Source organism: Monomorium pharaonis, chromosome 4, assembly GCF_013373865.1.
Source record: "Monomorium pharaonis isolate MP-MQ-018 chromosome 4, ASM1337386v2, whole genome shotgun sequence".
Taxonomy (NCBI): Eukaryota; Metazoa; Arthropoda; class Insecta; order Hymenoptera; family Formicidae; genus Monomorium; species Monomorium pharaonis.
The window spans coordinates 6986873-7004297 of NC_050470.1; the positions used below are offsets into that span (position 1 = coordinate 6986873).

The 17425-nt window shown below is 37.7% G+C and overlaps 2 protein-coding genes across 5 annotated transcripts in view; both read right to left on the minus strand.

The window, feature by feature from the left end:
- Positions 1-1765: 1765 nt before the first annotated feature.
- Positions 1766-8925, minus strand: LOC105834025 (zinc finger protein 62). The gene is made up of 4 exons (XM_012676213.3): positions 8362-8925; positions 6649-6795; positions 6477-6569; positions 1766-6386 (listed from the first exon to the last, which is right to left on the minus strand). Exons 1-4 carry the CDS (start codon positions 8533-8535, stop codon positions 2952-2954), a joined length of 3849 nt encoding a protein of 1282 aa, XP_012531667.1. The 5' UTR covers positions 8536-8925; the 3' UTR covers positions 1766-2951.
- Positions 8926-9864: 939 nt separating this feature from the next.
- Positions 9865-17425, minus strand: part of LOC105834023 (ras-related protein Rab-37) — an 85369-nt gene continuing 77808 nt past the window's right edge. For 3 of the 4 annotated variants that reach the window (XM_036286394.1, XM_012676210.3, XM_012676212.3), the window contains exons 5-8: positions 15252-15360; positions 12852-12962; positions 12104-12245; positions 9865-11771 (exon numbers count right to left, since the gene is read on the minus strand). In XM_036286394.1, coding sequence (XP_036142287.1) covers positions 11654-11771; positions 12104-12245; positions 12852-12962; positions 15252-15360 — 480 coding nt within the window. In that variant the 3' untranslated portion in view covers positions 9865-11653. Of the gene's footprint in view, positions 11772-12103; positions 12246-12851; positions 12963-15251; positions 15361-15576; positions 15688-16264; positions 17128-17425 lie in introns of all 4 variants that reach the window. The other variant, XM_036286395.1, reaches the window with a different exon arrangement.

Below are 17425 nucleotides of genomic sequence, written 5' to 3' on the forward strand. Positions count from 1 at the left end.
TGATCATACCCGCGCGTTGCGACACAAGACGTATACGGATGCGAAGCATCTCGAGGCGATACAATGATCGTGACGAGCGTGAGCGCGACGTTTTCTCGCCATCCCATCTATGAAAAAGAAAAAAAAAGAAAAAAAAAGATAAATACTTACCCCCGACGCGTTGTTACGAGATAAACTGTGCGCGTATCCCGCCCCCTCCCCATCCCTCATTGCTAATTACTGTCATTGTTAATGATTAATTGTCGGCGTTACCTACCGCAAGTACGATTATCGATATACAATTATTGTCTCTGACTTTAGCGAGTTGATACACTCTGATTGTAAGACACGACGCGGAATCGCGCAACGGTTCATCACTTTATATTTCTACATTAATACATACCTATAATAATAATAATAAAAATAATAATGATAGTAATAAAAAATACTCTAATAATAACATATACATAATATATATAACTTAGTGAGAGACGGAAGTTTTCCATCCCGTTAATAAACAAAAAGATATATAGCAAAAGAATATATAACAAATGAATAAATATATATATATATATATTGATAAACCCGGAAAATGAAAAAAATAAAAAGTACGACATATAAATATATATATATATATATAAATATATCTATATACATGTGTATAATAGTCTATAATTTTTCATATTGTTGTACGGATTTTTAAGTTTATATTAAAATGTTTTGTGCATTCATAAAAAAATGTTCGTGTGATTTATTTACCTGTCTACCTTAATCCTTAACATATCTAAGGTCACCGAATATACTGTTAATGATATGTTACAACTTACGTTATTATGTATAATAGAAATTTCAAATTATTCAAAACAAAAATTTAATCCTAATTTTAATTGATCAAACATTTTTTAAGCTTACAATCTCTTTCTATGAAAATTGTAAACATAACAAAACTTTAAAAGAAAATAGAGATCCTATTATGGTGATAATAATAATTGAAAATAACTTATATAATGCACTTATTTAGTTTCTGCATGTACTTTCTGAAAATTTCGCAAAATTTTATTCTATCACATAGTTTCTTCTTTGCTCATTACAATAATCGTTTCTTTTTTGTATATTGAGTTATACTATCTATATAAATAAAAATGTAAATGTTTGTTCCTCATCTAAGATCTCCGTAAGTTTTTCACCGATTGCTTTGAAATTTTGACACATTGAGACGGGGAGAGACGGATAGAGACCGTGAGAGACGGGGAGAGACCGGGAGAGACGGAAAAAGACCGGGAGAGACGGAAAGAGACCGGGAGAGACGGATAGAGACCGGGAGAGACGGGTAGAGACCGGGAGACGGGGAGAGACCGGTAGAGGCAAAGAATGTTTCTATTGTGTTTAAATAAGAAAAATAAAGATGGCTGTTATTTTATTGAAAGAAAGGAACTTATTTAAAACAGTCTTTTGATGGAATTTTAAATCCATGGCAGCTTTTAGAAAAAAAAGTTAGAAGTACGTGAATGAATGAATTTTAGATTTATTAAAGATAGATAAATACTTGTTCAAAAATAAAATAAAAAGAGCAACAGTAAAGCAAGGCTCTTGAAAGTTAAACGAAAGCAAAGAAAATTTGAAAAAAACGTAGCATAAGAATAGAGGGCCACAGCAACGCGTGGCAGAGCATAGCTAGTTAAAATAAAATTAATCTATACGTAATCTAAAATTTAAAAAAGAAAATATGATTAAAACTTTATCAATCTAACGATTAGTCCCAAAAACTAGAAGTAATAAAAATCGATAACTCTTTCCTTTTTTATTGCTATAATTCATACATTGGAAATACAAATACAATTAAGTAATAAAACTAATATAACGCATTGCTAATGTAACCAGAGAAGAAGACGAAAGAAAAACCGAGAAAGAGACGCGTGAATTATCAAATTAGACGAAAATAACACGGGAAATTCTTAATAAATACTGTTACATATAAGCAAGATATTTATGATTTTTATTTGCATACATATATAATAGTTATACCCAATGTATCTATACTGTAGATAAAGAAATTTAAGCACTCTTCCAATATCCCCCGAGATGGTTATCATCATTATCACTGCAACCAGACAAAGATATTGAGAAATCTATCGATTCGATTAATGATAGCAATTACTTTAAAATTATTCTATTATCTTTTTTTGAAAAAAATATGTAAACATATACACACGCATTGAAATCGTGATAACATGATGCTTATAAACAAACACATTGAAAGTTCAATCTTATGGAAAAATTGGTCATTATAGGTGTACCTGACTGCAGCGATTAACTTGTCGTTACTGCACCGAGAGGCTACCATATTTCACGAACTCACTATATAATTTATTTTATATCCGCTTTAATATTTACATACCTCATTGGTTGCAGTTATACAATTGCTATATAGAACAAGAAATTATTCATACATAAATTTTTGTCGATAAAAATATTTGCAAAATATTTTGTCAAGAATACATACAGGATAACTATGTTAATTGCATATCCTAAATATTTTAATCGTTTTTTTGTTAGAAAAATAAACAAAAAATATATTTAAACAAAATATATTTTAAAACTAAAATATTAAAATATTAAAAATATGCAACTAAAATAGCACATCTCCTGTATCTTAAAATAACGCATGTATTATTGTTTTTAACATTTAAGTTCACGAAATTATGGCAACAATTACGTACCTTGTCTTTACATACTAATCATAAAGATTCGAAATTTTTCACAAAAAATGTGTATTATGAAACAATAATCACTCGATTCATCGCTCGAGGAAAAAATCAGATTATGCATTAGAACGCTAATTGACGCAATTTAGGAATATACCATCCAAGCGTGTAGAAAGAATGATGAAGATGGTGTACCAATTTTTATGGTCATAATTTAAAAAATATTTCTTCCCTGTCTGGCTTTCTTTCCAGACTTTGACAATGATTTTAATCGGCATTATCGTGGAATTTTATATAATGTATCTTAAGAGCCCTGTTGTTAGGATATTTAACGTCACATTGCGGACAAGTAGCTCCGAATGCATCATTCACTACGTAAGTGCTCAGATTAACTTCCCTATGGAACATCTTGCTATCGGCCTCGTACACCGTGTTGTGAACATTGGTGATATGGCTCATGATGGATCCTTTATTGAAGACGTGGCACTGCTTGCACAGCTTACAACTGTACATTATGTTATTGTAGGCCACTTCGTAGGAAGGAACTTCCTTTGGTCGTTCGGGTGTCGGAAGCGACAATCTGTCATTGCTCGATGCGCCGCTGGCTTCGGACTGTGCTCTCGCCTTCTTATGCTTGATCGTGAAATGCTGTCGCAGATTCGACAGACCAGGAAATTCTTTGAAACAGATATTACACGAAAACTTACCGTTTCCAGTGGACATCGGTATGCATTCAAGTGTTGAATCTTTTCGGGCCTTGTGGACAATTTGTTTGTGCTTGTACAAAACACTCATGTTAGCGAACATTTTCTTGCAAACGTGACACATAACCGGCTTCCTTCTCTCACCAGCAAAGTCCATGGCGAAGGGAGACAGTTTGGCCTGTGAATCATTTTCGAGCTCGTATTTCATACGTTTTGTTCTCGGTTCATCCTCGAATGACAATGCTCGATTGCTGTTGTATAGCTGCTGCTGCTGCTGCGAACGTTGTTGGTTTAGCGGCTCACTGTGGAAGCTGAGTTTGTGCCGTTGCAAAGACTGGCTGCTAGAAAAGATTTTGCGACAGAAGTTGCACAAGAATTGTGAAGCCATCGGTTTTCTGGCTAAAGATTGGAATTTGATCGATGCTACAACGGTAGCTTTGTGAAGTCTCTTGTGCTTATATAGAACCTTCTTCGAACTATAACACTTGCCGCATACGTCGCAGGTGAACGTCTTTCGTATGTCACTGAGAATCGGGTTGGCCTTATGCCATCGCATATGAGCTGCCAGGGTTTCCTGATCGGGGAAAATATTCGTGCATAGTTCGCATTGGAGCTCGTCATTGGAGAAATTTTTCTCTGGTTTGTTGCGGGCACAGTGGACGTCCCACAAGTGGGTCCTCAGCTCTGTAACGTCGTTGAATTTGTCATTGCATACCTGACATTGGAAATTTCCTGATGTCTTCTTCATTGGTGATTGAAGTGGAGGATTGGGGAAGGATTTCCTTGCTCTCGCTGGCCTTTCTGAAGTTTCGCCAGTAGATTCAACGTTGCTGGATTCCCTCTGCGCGTTATTAGACGATCTCGGACTGCCCAATATAAATCGAGTGCTCAGACGCGAGTTGGCGCGATTGTGCCAGCCTCTGTGTATTTTCAAGGATGCCTCTTCGTTAAAGACTTTGCCGCAGATATCACAAGCGTAACCGTTCTGCGATTTTTCGAGGTGAGCGGTACGGAAATGATAAGAGAAGTTCGTTTGGAAGACGAAACTCTTAGGGCACTCTGGACACTGTATCATTGTCTTCTTGCCGTTGTGCTTGAGCTGCATATGATTCTCGTACAGATCTTTACGCATAAACATTCGCGAGCATTCAGCACAATCGTAGACCTTAGAGTTCCGGTGAGCGATTTTGAAATGTCGTCGGAGATTAGCATAACTTGACATTACCTTACCACACTCGCTACACTTGTGACTCTGACTGCCAGGATCCGAGACGGTACTAGTATTCATCGAATCTTTATCAATCGCCACGTCCTCATTCAAGCTGCCGTATTCTACGCAAGAGACATTGGCATTCCTTTCATTTGGGTCATCAATACCGTGATCCTTCATGTGAATCTCCAAGGCACCAGCGCTGCTGAACATACTGCGACAAATAGCGCACGAGTATATCTTCACTTTGAGATGGAGAGTCCGATGCTCATTTAATTCGACCTTCGTGGAAAATTTCTTGGGACAGAGGGGACAATTAAATTTCTCACTTGATATTCGCGGACTCATTTTAGACTTGGTATTTGTTTCGTAAGCATTACGTTCCTTCAATGGCGTTTGAACTGCATTCTGCGAGTTTGAACTGTCATGCTGCACTTGCTGATTGCTTTGTGCCTCACGATGAGTCTCGTGATGGGCCAGAAAATCACTGGGCGATCGAAATTTGGAATGGCACGTAGCACAAGTAAAATCCTTCTTCTTGTGATCTGCCGTGACGTGATAGTGAAACTTCTTGAATACAATAAACGTCATGTAACAATGTACGCATTTATATAATGTTCTGCTTTCTGGATCCAACTGCTTGCACATCTCCTTGTGCTTAAGCATATTTGGTCGATATCGATAGATCATGCCGCACAGATCGCAGGCGTGATTATGCGTTGGATCGCCGTTTTTATAAGGTAATCCACCAGTTATTTTATTGCTGTTTTTCGTCGGGGATGACAATGGCGCCATCGGCTTCAGCTTGGGTGGGGCTCGCGCTGGTCCCATCATCTCTTCATACTGCTTGTCAGAGTGTTTCGACAAGTGACTGAGCAATTCCTTTCTTCCGGGCATTGAGCGCAGGCACATGTTGCACGTAAAGTATCGCTCGTTACCGATTTTCGGTACGACTAGGGCGATCTTCATAGCGCATTCAAAGGAAGCTCCGCAGTGTAGCTGATACATTGATCGATCTGGAAATTCTGTCAGACAGGCGATACACGTGTACGGCCTCAAATCCGGCAAATGCTGACGTATGTGAGAAAGGGTGCTACGTCGATCGTTAAATGTCTGCTCGCAAGAGTAGCAAGAGAAAGTTTTCAATTGGCTAATAATGTCCTGTTGGACTTGCGTCAGCGGTGAATCTTTTTCCATGCTAACCAGTTCATCCTCCAAATCCTCGATCATCTCTTCCTCGTCATTCTGTGACTCTAAATTCTCGACACCATTCTCTTTACTGTGGAACCTGTTCATGTGCTTCATGTATGAATATTTGGAGTGCAAGAATATCTGGCAGTGCATGCACTTCTGCTTAAAGACGCGCGTTCCTCTAAAGTGAGTGTGAGGCCCGCGTCTGAATTTCTTTTTAGCCGGTGCGCCGACCGAATTAGATTTCTGCGTGGAATCGGCTTCCATGACTGTGTCCGTTTCGTCGACTGACATGGAATTCATTAATAACTCACTGCTATTCGTGGATTCTAATTCTATGGTACAATCGGTATCGTCATCATCTTGCGGCTCGCATTTAATAGAGCGCAGAGGAACATCTTCTTGATGAGTTTCTTCCGTTCGATTTTCTTCCGTTTGATTTTCTTCCTTGTCAGTTTCCTTTTCCGTTTCCACAATTCCAGATGGAATTGGTTCAGGAATTGGTTCTTCGTTGTTATCTTTCGCATCATTGTTATCAGTTTTATCTTGCTCTTTCTCATCATTGGGTTCATTATGTTCCACTGTTTGAATTGGCTGCTGAGAAGAACAGATAATATTTACGTAGAAGAATTTATCATAACTTTTTTTATCATGACAACTTTACCAATTAAAATAAGTGATACTTACTGATTGTTGTTCTAAATTATTAGTAATCTCGGAGATTATTTCCACATTATCTTCATAATCAATGTCCATAGGTTCATCCTTGATCGTTACAACCTGCAAATTAGAAACATGAGAGTAATAATAAAAACAATAAGAACTATTGTACTCTAATATATTTTAAAATAAAACATACAGTAGGATTTAAATGCAATTGATTTGCCAGCCATTCTTGCAGCTTATCCTGAGACCGCAAACATGATTCTTTATAAGTATGCCATTGATTGACGTTTTTTACGCAATTTGCACATATCAGCGTTGACAACTTATCGGTTGCTGAAATCTAAAAAAAATTGAGCACATTAATCATTAAATAAATGTTTTAATAAGAATTTTAAATCGCAAAACAAACAAAACACAATTGCAACTCTAACTGTGAATTTTGGAAATTTAGATTTTATGTACATTCGTTCCTTCTCAATGCATACTCAAATTATATTTTCAAAATTTTGAAAAAAAATTTAAAGTCTTAAATAAAAAATACATAACATTTTCCAGTTCTAATAATTACGACTAATGTACATGTGCAATTGTTAACAATTGTTAATTCTAAAATTATTTCTATTAATACATCATAGGTTTATAAAGATCTTCATTAAACTTTGTGTTCAAGCTGTTCGATAATTTGACAACAAAAATAAGTGTAATTATAAATCAATTTCTGATATCATGCATGAATATATAACATATAATGCAATTATGCAATATATTAGGCCTTCTCTTATATATATTTTTGTTTTTAATTATTATAAAACATTGTACTTAACAAATCGAATAAATATGAACAACTACTGCAAGTCCATGTAAACACAGCATGATGAACAAATCATCTAAAAATAATGCAGCGTAGAATGTGGTGACTAATATTTAGATCTGTCCATTGTAACTGAACTAGCCTACACTTGTTAGAATTAAAATGAAATAGATATATATTTGAAGTTTGGCGAAAATGAAAAGATCTATACTTTTTAGTTGAACTTCTTGAAAGGTTCATCTTTTCTCTATTTCTTTCTCAAACAGGAAAAGAAGATAAAAAATAAACTGTGCAATTGTAAGCTGTAATAGACCTATTCTTTGTCACTGAATTCAGAACTTATCAGGTTTGGAAAGATAAACTATGCAAAACATTCAAGTAAAAGAATAGACCAGAAAGTGTTGATGCAGTTCAGGGACAAAAGATTTGTTCTTTTCACTTGAACTTCTTGCACTTCTTCATCTTTCCTCCTGTCATTAAAGAGAACTAGTTAAAGAGAAAAAAACTATGCAAGAAGTTCAGATAGAAAACAGATCTAAAGATAGCCATATTATATCAAGCTTATTATCCTCAGTTCTTATATTTTAAACCATCTTCAGTATTATCTTAAAATATTATAAATTGAAAGTAAAAAGTATACCATTTTAACATTTCAAGATCTTAAAAGACTCAACAATAAATATCGATCCAAGACTTGTTTGTATCAATGTAGATTAACTATAAACTTTATCTTGCTATCTTTTCTAGTTCTAAAAATAAGAAAAAGATGTAAATTAAATTAATGTTCCCCACTTCTATTTAAAACTTCAAGTGTCAACAAGTTGACACTTGAAGAGATGGACGCTGTTATGCTGTAATTACGTTATAATCGTGAAGAAAAAAAAAAAAGAGTACGAGTATTAATACGACTGGTAGGAGCAGCCCGATCGCATGAGTCTCGACTCGGCTTCGTATGAAGATAACCTCGAAACGTGGCAGGTGATGCATTTCGGCGACGCTACGTCGCCCTCGGTCGCAAAACGATCGGGGTTTTCCGGGCCGCGTGGTCCCCGTCGAATCTACGCGAGAGAAAAAAATTACAAATTACGCGTATACCTGAATCGACAGACAGGCCTGGATCTTATCGGCCAGCGGCACGCCGGACGAGTCCTCCCTCTCGTCATCCTCCTTCTCCGTCGCGAAGACCGAGGACCTAGGCCCGTCCGTGGCAAGGCACAGTCTGCAGACATTCTCCACGTTCTCGATCTCGACCACATCCTCGTCCATCATGCTCGGTGGATTACGCCAACTCACCCGACGCGGGACGGCACCGTAATCAGGACGCCGTCGCCAACGCCGACGCCACGTACACCTCTTTGGAAGCCTCTGCCAGGTTAGGTACGCAGCGTTTTGTTTGCGGCCAACGGAGGAGAGGATTAGAAATGGCCCACGAGCCGGGAAGAAGCGAGCGGAAGGCGACCGTTTTCGCGCGTGTAGCTTCCAAGGAACGTAGTAAGATGGCGCGATCAGACACTTGGGAGACCTTTTAAACAGTCCAATGAAATAGAAACTTTATTGTCCGTAGTTTATTAATTCATTATGTAATCAATCGTTTGGTTGATGAAATATTAAAGTTAACGCATCTTTCTTTCTTCGTTCCCAAAGTTTAAAAACACTTCTGTATTAAAAAAATATTTTTTATCTATGCAAATTTAATTTATAAATAAAATATTACATCCACTTGACGTCTTATAATATGATTATTTCGAGTAATCATTTTAAAAAATTATAACTTTTTGAATTAATATAAATAATGCTTATCAAAATTAATTTTTAATTTAAGTTAATTTAATCTTAATGTAATTTTTAACGTAATTACATTAATTTGATCTTTAACTTAATTCAGTTAAAAATATATCAACTTTTACTTTGAATAAATTTAAAACAGTATTATCTTTGGCTTTAACATTGCCATTACTTGTAAACATGTACATTAAAATTATAGAGACCAGAGTATAAATTAGAGTGAAACAGTATACACAACGTATATAAAATATAATATTTAATATATAAATGATAAAAGTGCAGGATAACTTGTATGTTTCCATAAATAATTTATAAAGCTTAACCAAACAAACATTTAAACAATTCAGCTAACTGATTAGTATCATTGGACAATTGATCAATTCTTTCTCGATCCAAGAACTCGGATCGATTTAGCAATGGGCTTGAAAATACAATACATTCTCAATATCGGAGCACGAAACTGTCACGGAGTCGATGATACATTACACATGCACATATCGCACCATTTAAAGAGATTTTTTTTTATCTCGATTTCCTAATATGTCGTATGGTCATTTAGACTTCGGATGTGCCCACGAATCCAAGCTAAATATCCTCAAATTCGCGAATACATTTACACCTATAATCGATTAAGAGGATTGATCCTCCTTTATATTTTTATCTCAAATATGAAATATTTCCGTTTTCCTATAACAACAAATAAATAATTAACAAGAAATTAATAATTTTCGGCGATTCTCTCTATTTCCATAAAAGTTTATCGAAAAAAAATTTACCCGCGAGAATGGTAATGATCAGGATGGGAAAAAGATGTATGTTTGGTCGACTTTTATTTCATATATTCCTTCTGATATACATTTGATACATGAAATTGTCATTTGTACACTGCAGGTAAGACAGATTGCATGTCATATACATCAGGATGTAACATACGCGATATATTTTCCGTCAATCTTCTGCCTAAACCGACTTTAAATTCTGCTTGGATTTCCATTTTGCTATAAAATTAATGTCCGCACTCGCGCGCGATCGTCCCTATTACTATACCGTTAATTCTATCGCAAAATAGAGGCTTAGACAAATCAAGAGCGATTAAACGGTCCTTTCGCGGTAACGACGTTCGACAGGGCTTTATTAAACAGTATTAAGTTTATTGACTCTTCAACAGACAGCAGTCCTCAACTTTGCTTAGAACTCTGACATGATAACGATCGATAAATTTCCTTTATTCCTCCATTACATTGCGGATAACTATTTTTCACTCCAATTGGCTCATTAATATCCCACTCTAGTATTACATAAATATCAGTTTATTGATTACAAAATATGCTCATGCGCATGATAACGATCGCGAAACGTGCATCACAGATTTCTATGGAACATCTAGATTTGCCAACAGTATCGCAATTTGTCGCGAGTCCTCGGCAGGCAAAACGGCACCCGGCGAAATAATATTAGCATAAACACCGTTTACTCTTTAAAAAAAGATTTCTCGGTTCGATGATGACGGCAACGACAATTTTGGACTCGTTAAAAATGACCGCTACCCCTCCTCTCTCGTTTGCCTTTTCGCTTTCGTCTTTCAGAATTAGCGGTTATTCGACGGTATATGGAAGTCTATGACGTATTCTCATCACAAAAAGGAAGAAAGAAAAGAATAAAAGAAGAGAGAGGAGGTAGATGACCGCGGGAAAATTCCGTTCAACAGTGGCCGCGAAACGTTTTCTCAGCCTTCTTTTTACGAAATGTACTCTTCTCTCTTTCTCTTTTTATTTCCTTCTCTCTCTCTTTCGACACGCACTACTTCGCAACTACTTGGTACGTCGACTGAGCTTGCGTTGACATTTTGTTTTCGCTCACGCAGGCACCGCGAGAGAAACGCAACCGCACCAAGCTATATAACTCGTAACAAGCACATTGTATGCAAATCGAAGATTATTCGCGCTCCTCTGTTGCAAACAGCGAAACGCTAATGGAGCACAATGTAACGAACGATTACGGAACTGGCGTGTACGACAATCGACGTTACAACTTATGTTCGTTTGATGATCGCTTTAAGCGCTTAATGATATATGTATATGCATATATGTACGCGAAATTAGAACCATTAAGCTAAAGCCTTACCTACAGGGATGTCCTGCGTGTGAAACTCTCTCTATCCTCTTAGAACTATTCACATTAATATACAGCGTGTTCGAGTAATCATTGACATATGTATGTTTACGTTTAACGAGGACTCCGTGAGATTCCCCTTGATGCTACGTTAAAAAAAAAAATTCTGCTCTTTCCTCGATCTCTTTTCAAGGATATCGCGTATGCGGTTTTCGTTAACATTTATTTAACTCTCAGTTGAACGAAATACCACTTCGCCTGAGAACAACCGATTCTTATTCGCCCGACGAACTTGGATCAACACGCGTGATTGTGGTTTACTCGCAACGTTACTCTATAAATCGAGTATAAAATTTAATATCGTCCCGTAACGAATGTTACTCTCACGGAAATCAAATGAGTGCCCCGGCTCGCAATGACAATTTCACGCGGCCAACGCGGTTCCGGTCTGCGTGTCCTCTTAATTTAACATAAAAAAGAAGAAAGCATTTCAGGTTGTCAGGCAACTCGAGTTGAAGCAGGAGCTTCTCTGCGACTGCTGACGCACGTAGTCCTGAACGTTGAATTTCGTCCCATCGGAGTCGTCGCTTTTTCTAGCCTTCAGCTCTCTGAAATCAACCAGTCGTTTTAATTCTGCCAATTTATCTATATCTAGTTTTTCCTTCCAAAAATGTAAATGGAATTTCTTTCTAAATTTGATTAGCTTTTATCTCTGTTTTTAATCTTAAAAACTTTCTTAAAAAATACAGTTTATGTATACTAAACTTTCAAAATCAAAAGTGAGAATTAAAAATACGGACCTTTCGGTTTCGAAGGAGCAGCAGTTAAAGATTAAAAGTAATCAAGCGTTGAACGTGAAAGCAACTATATAGAAATCAATGTAGTTTCGAGTATTGTTTGTTCGTCTTATTCTAGTTCGTCGATTTTGTCGTAACCATACCGTGCAACGGCGAGAAACGCCAATTCGACGTTGAGGCCAGTCTTGGCAGATGTTTCCATGAACGGCACTTTGTACTCCTGCGCTAATCGTTCGCCGTCTTCTCGCTTAACAATGCGCTCCGTTCCGCAGTCAGACTTGTTACCTGTGGTTTAATACAGAGGGAAGAGAAGATGAATTATCAAGAAATATCCAGCTTTCCTATGACGATAACAGCGTTCTCTATCGACGATCTGGACCGCTCGTGAGCAATTAAGGTCAATTTACGTTAGTCGATAGTCCACACGAGATACATTCGCATCGGGATTGGATTTCGAATTGAAAGCTAAAAATTATACGTAAAATTGCGGGAGATCGAAAATATTTGTATTTCCTTTTACACTCATATCAAATTGCATTTCTAGTCGAGCGCGGATCTCGCGAAGATTGATTTTAATTGCTCTCCAAAGCGATATAAACTGCATTAAGCGGAAACGCTACTAATTGAACTCGACATCCTTCCCAGATTGTTAGTGCTGATTTATTTTTGATTTAAATCAGATTCGAGAGCAGGATATTAGCTTAGGACAATCCGACCGATAAAATCAAATCTGGGCTATTCCAGATAGCTTCCCCGAACTCTTATCTCCGCTAAACCATTGTTTTTGCGGCCCTTTATTTCTGACATTTAGCCTGTCGAAGTCTCCGTTAAAATCCTAAGTGAGCAGATCCATCGTATCGGCACGGGAACATAAATATAAACGCGACTCACCCAGCAGCATGATGACGACATCCTCGTTCGCGTGTTCCCGGATTTCGCTTAGCCAAGCTCTGATGTTGTCGAAACTCGTCTTATTCGTCACGTCGTACAGCAGCAGAAGCGCTGAAACAAGCAGTCGTGTAAATTGCCTTTTTTTTTATCGACTTCCTTTAATCGACTTTACGTCACGCAACGATCGAAACCTTTTTATGAAGTAAGTACATCTTACACACATAAAAATTCGATAATTACACGGTAAACAATAAACCAATTTAAAGTAAAAGTGTAAAAAATTATTAATTATATACAAGCATACGATCTTTTTCTTTCATTTTTGGACATTATTCTAAAATTAATCTTATTACATTAAGATCTTTACTATTCATTTTATATTTAAACTGTTTTTTTTTTTAATGCAAACTATAAAGTTAATTCACTTTTAAACGTTGAACGCTTCGATTTTCTATGTGATCTCAATAGTCGCTATTTAATCTTCTAGATGGATGGCGCGTCTAATTATTGTCGAATTCACTCGACTGAAATAATTACTTTCAAAGTTGAGATGCAGCGCAGCATTATGTCGGCACAACTTCAGAACTCACAGACGGATAAACAATGAGGTACCCCCTTCAGACAACCTCCCCGTATTGCTCCCCCTTATCTATATGCGCTAATCGAGTTTGGCACCTGGCCAAAATTGATGGAGCAACAAAATCGAGAATAGCGAGTAGTGTTACGAAGTTACAAATGGTTCATGCATCGTAAAGTCGAGTTTGTTGCGAGTGATGGCGGTAACGTTCCAAATTAATCATTCCAAATGGCTAGAAACGAACCGCGTCTCGGATTCGAGTGTAAACAATCAAGTTGGGACGAGTAATTAAGATTTCCCCGGAGACGCGCACCAATGTAATGCAGTTGTTCTACGCTGCACATCGGAAAGTTTGGTATTACATACCCAAGAAATCTCAAATTCCCAATCTCAAAGCAATTTGATACACATCCTTGACAAAAAAACAGAAAGGAAAAAAATCAAATTTTAGAGCACAAAATTATTGATTCTTCATCTACTTTCACGTATGTTCTTCGTACACATCTTAACATTTCAAAATCCTTGAAAATTCATTACAATATTAATTACATATAAAATTATTAAATTATTCAATTCAAATTATTGAAAATGTAAAGAAAACAAAATTAATTGATCATTTTCTTATTATTAATAAAAATACAATTCTAAATTATATAAATTATTTAAATTATATAAATTCGCACAAATTAAGAAAAATTCAGAGGAGAGTCTGTGAAACTTTATGCGCAAAACAATTGATATCAATAATTGGATAAAAATTCACGTTTCGTACTTATTGTAATAGGAAAAGCTTTCCGATTAAATCAAGCGCACGTTAAACACCTGACGCTCCAAAGCGCGTAATATTTCTTGCTGAGAGAGATATTTCTCATTATTTTCCGTTATGTAAAATACGGTAGATAGTAAAACATAATGCACGGCTTCAAGATCGCGCCTGGCGATGTTTCTGATGCGATAATTAAACCGTTATGAGATATTGCAAAACGCGTGGAAAATCTTCGCTAACAATCTCGTATTTATCAATAACACGATACCGTTGTAATAAACACGCTTCTATGAAGAATGCCATCACATTATTGATTTTATCGCATTAAACTAATCGATATATATGCAAAAAAATCATGAATTTGTAATATGCAATTACATATCTCTGTTGAAAAACTACATGTTTTTTTGTATATCAACAAATTTATTTTCGTTATTTTTTGCATAAACGTATTAAAGAACAATTACCAAAGAATGGATGGTTTAAAAAATATTTATTTTTTTATGAAAAAATAATAATTCCGATTTGGATTCGACCCAACTCGCAATTTTTTATTATGAATTTATTTTTTATAGCAAAATGATTTTTTATAGCTAGAATGAAGTATAAATATCTCCTAAAGGACCTAAAGTATTGGTTCTTTTATAATTCTACATTAATACTTTTGTATGTAAAACAAAAAATTATATTATGTAAATGAAAGCATAGATTAATTTCATTAAAAAAGGTATAATCTTGAGATCTTCGAAGCTAGTCCATAAAAAAAAACTTACTAAAAGACGATTATATATATTATGTAATTTTATGTTGGATAAATTAATTTTCTTACTCTCACAGTTTCGAAGATGCTCAAGGTGGTATCAATTAGTCTCATCTTTACAAGTTCCAATGTATATGAGTAATATTAGTAACATTTTATTAAAAAAATACATTTAAAAAAAATATTATTAATTCTTCTTTAATTTTTCTAATTCCAATTTCTAATTCCAAAATCTGTACCAAGCTAATATCGTTCCGATCATTATTGACTCGAGATTCATTACGTGAAAGAATTTACCGTGTGCGTCTCGGTAGTAAGCATGCGTCACGCTTCGGAACCTCTCCTGGCCGGCTGTGTCCCATATCTGCAGCTTGATCGGCGTGTCGTCGACGGTGACAACTTTGTTCTGTAAAGGCAGGAAAGACGCTTCTTTGAATTTCTGTAGCCCTATTAGGACCAAAGCTTTTTAAATCACGAAGGTATCATTGTCCGATGACATGTGAGCAACGTGCACTTCGCGTTGTTAGAAAACCGACATTTAAGAATGTCGAAAGTTTATCGGCATTGCTTTGTTAATCGCGTACAAGGTATGTAAGTAGGTGGAATAACTCCAGAGTCTCACCCTAAAGTCAATGCCGACGGTCGTTATGTAGTTTCCTGGCAGGAAGCGGCCGTCACGGAAACGCGTCAGAAGACAAGTTTTCCCAACGCCACTGTCACCGAGTAACATCACCTGCATCGAGCAACGATTGTTCAAGTAATCGTTTCATTCTTATTCTAGCTCGCTCATCTGTTCGCGCAATGCCGATTTCAAATCTTAATTACAATTTGAATTAATATTCCATATAAAAGTCAATAAATACGAGCAATTTAAAAAATTAAAAAAAAAGCTATATTTATTCTCAACTAATTGAAAAAAATGCGAATAATTAATATAAATATAGTTTTGAAATTTTACTTACTCCTTCAATATAAATAATATTATAAAATGAATAAAATATAAATAGAAGTCAAGTAACAAACATTGTAAAAGACATTAATAAAGTCAATAGACGTCATGAAAATAAATCCAAAAATTACGAGATCCAAAAGAAACTACGATCAGGCTAAGAGGAAAAAAAAAACAGGAAATCAAATATAAATAATAAACAAAATAAACGAGATTTTATTTCGCGGCGCGGCGGGGAGTAAGGAGCGATCACGTCCGAAGGATTGGTCGCGCCTGGCACGCGAGAGAAGGCAAGAGGAACAAAGAAACACCGGCGTATCGTCGCGCGAGATGAGCGAGTATCAGGGGACAAGGTAGGGACCTTGAAGAGAAGGTCCGCGTGGTCAGGTGGGGTGAGCTGGCCGGCGGGGTCTACGCTGTCGCGCGAGGACTGGCGTCTGGTCGGGCCCGTGATATCCTGGGGCCTGGCGAAGGCGGTGGCGGACGTGGCGACGGGGGCCGGCTGGGCCGGGCCCCGCGCGGCCGCCGCGGACCAATCGGCGGCGCCGGTCGAGCCGCCGCTGCCGCTGCCGCGCGGGCCGTGCCTGCTGCGCCTCGACACGTTGCGCAACGTTTCCCCCACGGCGCTCATGGGCCCCTGCTACCGGGAGCACCAATTTGCTCTTCTTCTTCTCGGCCACTCCTCGTCGTCTCGTTGCGCCTCGGCGTCGTCGTGCTCGTGCTTGCGCCCGTGCTCGTGCTCGTGCTCGTGCTCGTCGTCGTCGTCGTCGTCGTCGTCGTTGTCGTCCTACTCCTGCTTCTCCTTAGGACAACGACGACACGCCGAGGTCACTAAACCTCTCGACGAACTCTCGCGAGCGCTCACTCGCTTCGTTTCGTTCGTGTACGTATGTGCGTATGCACGTACGTGCGTGCGTGTACGCTTCCTCTTCTCGCGTTTCTCCTTCTGCCCGGAGTCTCTCTTTTTTTCCCCCCTTCTCGCGTCGCGCCACCCGGGCGTTCTCCTCTTCGCGTATACGTCGGCTGAGGGTCGGCGAGGTGCGGGACAAGCGATCGAGTGAAAGTACGGTTCGCCGTTCGAATCGTGCAAGTGCGACTCTTTCCGAAGGGTCCTCGGCGGGATTTAGCGGGAGCGAAAAGTCGTGCCGGCGCGGTCGAAAGAACACGGAGGAGAAATTTCCGTGGAAGCGCCCGGCTGAACGACGAGTGGCGGACCGCACTCACCTAGATTGGTGCAAATTTTCAGAATAATTCCTCGTTACATGTTACTGGCAATATAGTTTCGCTGCTAGAGCTAGAATAGAGAAAGAATAATATGCTTGTCAAGAGCGAAATTTTTTCCAAATGCTTTTTCACGCACGGTGTAACATTTGTTATCCGCGCGCTTTAGACGCGCGATCGAAAATCGTTAAAATAACGATTTAGGCCTGTTTGCACGCTGCAAATCACGGAATCGGAAATGATCGCTAATCAAGCGAGCAAGATTGGAAAATTTCCGCGTGTAAAATTGCGCTGTCATCGC

What these genes read in the sequence shown, in the direction of transcription:
- LOC105834025 (XM_012676213.3), bottom strand. Translation starts at nt 8,535, where the DNA reads ATGATGGACGAGGATGTGGTCGAGATCGAGAACGTGGAGAATGTCTGC. An exon ending in AGGCCTGTCTGTCGATTCAG is followed by an intron (nt 6,796 to 8,361) that starts GTATACGCGTAA and finishes AATTTTTTTTAG; the next exon opens with ATTTCAGCAACCGATAAGTT. An exon ending in ATAATTTAGAACAACAATCA is followed by an intron (nt 6,387 to 6,476) that starts GTAAGTATCACT and finishes TGTTCTTCTCAG; the next exon opens with CAGCCAATTCAAACAGTGGA.